Here is a 5,818-nt window from a genome sequence, read left to right as displayed (position 1 = left end):
ACAGCCCACAGTCTGCCCGCTTTGTCTCTCATCCATCCCCCCATGGACTGTCCCCTCCCCACCTCCTCCCTGCCCTCCCCACTTCCCCAGCCTGTCCCAGCCGAGGGCCACCCTGTGGGCCTCACCTTGGCTACTGTGGGCCTGGGGTCAGCATAGGGGTTTCTGTCCGGTGGCCGGTGAGCAGTCGGTGCCGTGGTCTCTTACGCATGTCTGTGTCTTTCAGGATCTGGAAGCATCGAAAGAGCTAGACACGATTTGCCCCAAAGCACCCAAGCTGGAGGAGAGGTATGCTGACCGCGTAAGATGCCCTCTTCCTGAGGGCTCGTGCCATCTTGCTTTCGACTCTGAGCCTCCTGGGACCCTCCTGGGGCCACGGATGGACTGTGTTGGGGGGCCAGGGTCATAGCTTTGCTGTGTGCAGCTCCTTCCGTCGTACCACACCGGCCTCTGGCTTCGCAGCAGGTCTGTGATGTCTGCGCCTCACCCCCCACTGACCCCGGCCTGTTACCTGCCTCCCTAAGCCACTGTGCTGAGTGCTCCGAGGAGGAAAATGTTCCCGGCCTGCTTTGCGAATTAAAAAGGCATTTGTTTGGAAGCCCCTTCCCACACTAGCCATGCTCAATTGGGGCTGTGTGGGTGGGTGACCATCACCTGGAAGTGTGGACTTAGAAAGGCCTTGGGCTAGGAAGTGACCCTCAGAGGCCTCTGCTCAGAAGGTTATGGTGCCGGCTTCCCTGCCTATCCGGGGCCTCCCTTCCAAGGGCCTGCCCCCGGCTCCTGAGCCACCCTCAGCCTGAGGCAGAGACCCGGCTCTGGCGGTGCAGGCTGTCAGCATCCTGTGATGCTCTGTCGAGCTGGGCAGACCTGGCACTGACTCCCTGCCTGCGAGCTGCAGTTCTGAACCCTCCGCGTGGGCGCAGCACACGGACCCCTTCCTGAGCAATCCCTCACGGGGTCGATTGTTAGGGTTCTGTTTCCCAGACTGCAAGCTGCAGCTTGAAGGAAGCCTCTGCCCAAGAACCCCTCCCTGTGTGGGCGAGGGGTGGGGCTCCCTTGGGCGGTGGGTGGGTGGGTGTGGGTAAAGGTGGCGCGGCGCCCTTCACCGCTGTCTCCTGCTCTGCAGGCTGAAGACGCTGACACACAAGGCTACAGTGATGCTTTTCATGAAGGGGAGCAAGCAGGTGCGTGCCCGCCTGGGCGGCCCCCAGCCCGAGCACGCCACCTCCACCCTGCCCCTACCCCCCAGGAGGGGCCCAGGCCCGGTGCTGCTGGGAGCCCAGCCACAGGGTCTCCGGTTTGTGGGACTCTCTCCCACACCCCCCGGGGGCACGGTTGGCTGAGCGCAGGGCCCCGCGATCTTGGGTGCACGCCTCGGAGAACAGTGCCGGGAGGGGTGCCGGGAGCATCTGCCCATCTCCTTACGCTGCGTGCTGCACAGAGGACGTGCAGGGAGGGGAGTGACAGGTGTTGGGGCATGGGGGAGCGCTGCTCGGGGCTGCTGGTTCAGTCTTGTCCGCATTGGGGTGGGCTAGGCTCCTCGGTGAGTGTTGTGTTTGAGGTGGGGAAACAGCCAGCAGGTAGGTTTGTCCTGCCCCTGAGAGGACTGGCAGGACACTGCCCGTCTGTGGGCAGTGAGCCCCGGAGCTGGTGCTGCCCACCGGCCTGCCTTACCTGTTGCTCCTGCTGAGAGGAGCTGTGCCTTGAACTGTGTGGTGGCAGCTCTCGTCCTTCGCGGGCATCCAGCCAGGGCAGGCGCAGGGTAAGCGCTGAGCGAGGCGGCCCGAGGTCTGGCCTGGCTCTGAGGTGGGAGCAGCAGGAGCCTGGGGAGGAGGTCCTGGCTGGGGGATGGTTTCTTCTGGTCACACTGGAGCATGGCCATCTTGAGCCTGTGGGTCATGGTCATATCAGGGACGAAGCCTGACTGTGCCACTCTGGGGGCGGTTTTGGGGGGGCTGGGGATCTGGCCTCCAGGCATGTGGGGCCATTCACCAAGCAGAGTCACTGGAAGCAGCGGGCTGCTGGGGGATTTGGCTCACAGCCAAGACTTCAGCCTCTGCACCGTCAGAGTGTTGTCATGATTAACAGCCCACACCCAGGGAAGCCATTGCCCTGAGTCCGACTCCGTGTGACCGGACAGAGGGGAGCTGCCAGGGACGCTTCTGGGACATCAGTGTCGTGCAGGGAGACCGCCCCATCCTTCCTCCCCGAGAGCAACTGGGGTTCACTCACCTTTCAGCTTGTGTCCAAGTGCTTGACCCATGCACCACCTGGGCTGGTTTCCCGCCTACCTGTTGGGTACACACTGGGAGACACTTCTCTCTCCTTTTGTGAGCACAGGAAGCCAAGTGTGGATTCAGCAAGCAAATCCTGGAGATTCTCAACAGTACAGGGTACGTACCTCCTACCTGCCCGTCTGTATCTGTACCTGTCCATGTGTCTGCCTGACAGCTGCATCGCCATGCTGGTAAAGGTGGATGTACACTGCAGCCTGTGGCCACAGGTGCCTTCAGGTGGGGGGTTAGGATCACGCTCAAGGTCCTCCCTGGTCCTGCTGACAGCCCCGAAGACTGGTTGGTCTGAGTTTTTAAAAACAAAGGAGCACGCGCACGCACACTGTGGTGCCCGGCAGGCTGTGCCACAGTGGGTGGGCCCTGGCTTGGGTCTACGGTGACAGGCGGCAGGACAGCCCTGGGCCACTTGGGGGGATGCATGCCCTGGCCGGCAGTCTGGCACTCGTGCAGTGCGGCGTGGGACCCTGCTGGGTGTCCCCACATGGAGAAGGCGCCTGGCCGCCTGCTCTTCACTTGTCTTGTCCCTTAGCCCTGGGCCCAGACGCTGGCGCGGGGGCTGAGGTGTCTCTTGTCTTCCAGGGTGGAGTACGAGACATTTGACATCCTGGAGGATGAGGAGGTGAGGCCTGGGCAGGGCTCTGGGTCTCCAGGGCTGGACCCCGGGCATCCAGGGCTGGGCTTCCTGCCGGGCTGGGCTCCGCAGCAGGACCGGCTGAGGCATTGCACGTCCTGTTGTCTCTGCAGGTGCGGCAGGGGCTGAAGGCCTACTCCAGCTGGCCCACGTACCCGCAGCTCTATGTGAAGGGGGAGCTCGTAGGGGGTCTGGACATCGTGAAGGTGAGCCGGGTCTGTCCTGTGCCCCAGGAGGGGGCGTTGGCGGATGTCCTGAGTGGGGCTTGGAGGTGGTGTCCTCGTCCCATGGCCCTTACTGTGCCACCTGACCTGCTTCTCCCTGGCGGCCCCTCCCCAGGTGTCCAGCCTCCCGGGCTGGTTTGGGGGCTCAAGTAATGACCAGGTCTCAGGGAGCATCGTTCCCCTCACACTGTCCTGCGTGTGCCCCTGCTCTGCACTCTGGCGTGCTCTCACGTGTGCGTGCTGCCTTCCCAGTGTGCTCCTGTCCCCAGCATATCTGAGGACCAGGCCTTTGCCAGAGCTGGGGGTGGCCCGCTCCCAGGGGAATCGGAGCAGGCTGCCCCGCAGGGACTTGTGGCTCCCAGTGCCTGCCCGGCATGGCTGTCATGTGCACGTGCTGGACAGGACTGCAGGCTCTGCCAGGACGGGTTGGTCGGTCCGTCCCCTGAGGTGGGAGAAGCTGCAGGTGTGTGCTGCCTGCTGCGTGCAGACCCTGGCCTGTGAGTGGGACACAGGTCCGGAGTTGTGCGTACCTCACGCTTTTAGGGGGCTGGGTTGCAGCCTCTGCGAGTCTAACAGGACAGGCCTGCGCTGTGGTCTCCTCCAGCTGCCACATGGGGACGGGCGTGCGCACAGCAGGCCGGGTAGCTTCTCTGCCCGTGCTGTGAGCTGCTGACTGAGCTCCGAGGTGCTGGCCCACCGCTGTCCTGCGCGGTCTGCCCCAGGGTGATAGGTAGTTGTCTGTCCCATGGTCTCTATGTGGCAGGGTGTCCGGTAGACCAGTTGCTGGGGATGGATGAGGAGGGGAGCCGCAGGCTTTGTTGCTATGCCTGGGGGTGGGGTGGGGGGCCGAGACGACCTGGCCCCAATGGGAGAGGGTGCTCCCACAGCCATCAGTGAGGGTCTTTAAGTGCTACTGTGGGCCTCCCCCTCCCCCCCGAAGATCAGGGTTGTCCTCAGATGTCCCCTGGGGTTCCTTGAACTGTGGGAGGGTCACGGGTGGGTTGGCCTTCATGGGTGCCCTTTCCCACTGGTCAGTGAGGGGTTTACACTGCGCAGGGACCTCGTTCCTGTCAGCAGAGTCCCGGCGTGACGGCTCTGCTATACACGGGCCACACCTGAGACGTCCCGCCAGGAGGGCCCCGCGGGTCCCTCAGCGAGGCTGGTTCTGGCAGGAGCGCTGGCTGCACAGCTTGCCGGTGCCCCAAGGTGTTGGCATGCTGCACTGCAGGCTGGGTCGGCCGGAGCAGGGAGCAGGGGTGGGAATCAGCAAGCCTCTCCAGTGCCTTGCGGCCTCCTCCAGTTGGGCCCTTGCACGGGCCTGCTCGGCTCTGCCGTGTGCTCCAGGCTGGGTTTGCTGGTGCAGATAACCTGCTGTGGGCTCTAGCAACTACGACACGTAGCACTTTGTAATCTGAGCGCAAGGGCAGCAGTTCAAACCCACCAGCTGATCTGAGGGAGGATGATGAGGCTCTCCGCTGTACGGTCTTGGGAGTCCATGGGGACAGTTCCACTGTGCTGGCGGCAAGGGGGGGGCGGCGAGTCAGGCCGTGAGTTTGGAACTTTGGACTCAGCTGGGGAAGGTTGGGAGACCAGCGGTCCTACGCCGGGAGGTTTCCTCCTGGATAGAGACTCCTGCTGCCATTGTCTTGGGTGTGTTCAGTGTGCGTACCGGTGAGGCGGTGGTCTGTACTCTGCTGTTGTCGTAGGTTGTACTGGGTGTGTGCCGGGTTTGTACAGGGTGTGTACTGAGTGAGGCTGGTGGTCTAGAGCAGTGGTTCTCAACCTTCCTCATGCTGCGACCCTTTAATACAGTTCCTCATGTTGTGGTGACCCCCACTGAAAAGATTATTTTTGTTGTTACTGTTCTGAATCATCATGTAAATATCCGATATGCAGGATGTATTTTCATTGTTACAAATTGGACATAATTAAAGCATAGTGATGAATCACATAACCAGTATGTACTTATATATTGTGAAATGTTTATTTATAATGACAAATAAATGAAATTTTGTCTTGAAGTATGATGTAGTGTGGGTAACAGTCTTTATGCAGGGTACTCCCATGTGAGTGAACCCGCCTGGAGACAGACAGAGGGCAGAAATAATGTGTTTTCCGATGGTCTTAGGTAACCCCTGTGAAAGGGTCGTTAGACCCCCAGGTTGAGACCCGCTGGTGCAGAGAGAACCCGTGGGCTCATGTACACAGGAGAGAATTTCGTATCAAGAAGGCGCCCCAGCCTAGGTCAGCTCACGTCCCCGGCCCATGCCGGCCAGGCCCTGTCCAGCCTCACATAGGTGTGGGCGAGGACGCAGAAAGGTGAAGCAGGAGGTCACAGGCGTGGGTGCTGTGTCTCACGGATCCATGGTCGGTGGGAACTTGGCAGGGTGTCCACAGCCCGGAGCGTGGCTGCCAGGGTCAGCAGCCTGCCTGGGGCTCTTCCTGGAGGCCCACAGAGCCCTAGCGAGAAAGGAGCAGAAGGTAGTTGGCAGTGTCTCAGAAAGGGGTGCACACCCAAGGAGACGGCTTCAGGCTGACTGACAGACTGATAGGTGGATGCCACCCCTACCTTCACGGAGCGAGCTGACATAAAGCTCCCTGCCGCGGGTACATGTCAGCTTGTGTCTTTTTAGGAACTGAAGGAAAACGGTGAACTGCTGCCCATCCTGAGA

The 5,818-nt window shown here is 61.4% G+C and overlaps 1 protein-coding gene across 1 annotated transcript in view; it reads left to right on the top strand.

The window, feature by feature from the left end:
- The window catches only part of GLRX3 (glutaredoxin 3), a 42,845-nt gene that overhangs the window by 18,503 nt on the left and 18,524 nt on the right, over positions 1-5,818 (top strand). The window contains exons 6-11 of the mRNA XM_045291375.1: positions 224-285; positions 1,124-1,181; positions 2,338-2,390; positions 2,871-2,910; positions 3,036-3,128; positions 5,780-5,818. Of these exons, the coding sequence (XP_045147310.1) occupies positions 224-285; positions 1,124-1,181; positions 2,338-2,390; positions 2,871-2,910; positions 3,036-3,128; positions 5,780-5,818 (345 nt within the window). The remainder of the gene's footprint in view (positions 1-223; positions 286-1,123; positions 1,182-2,337; positions 2,391-2,870; positions 2,911-3,035; positions 3,129-5,779) is intronic.

The sequence above is a fragment of the Echinops telfairi genome, unplaced genomic scaffold, assembly GCF_000313985.2.
Source record: "Echinops telfairi isolate 266 unplaced genomic scaffold, ASM31398v2 ScPeMD7_70;HRSCAF=299, whole genome shotgun sequence".
Classification (NCBI taxonomy): domain Eukaryota; kingdom Metazoa; phylum Chordata; class Mammalia; order Afrosoricida; family Tenrecidae; genus Echinops; species Echinops telfairi.
This window is presented reverse-complemented; position numbering and strand designations above follow the sequence as displayed.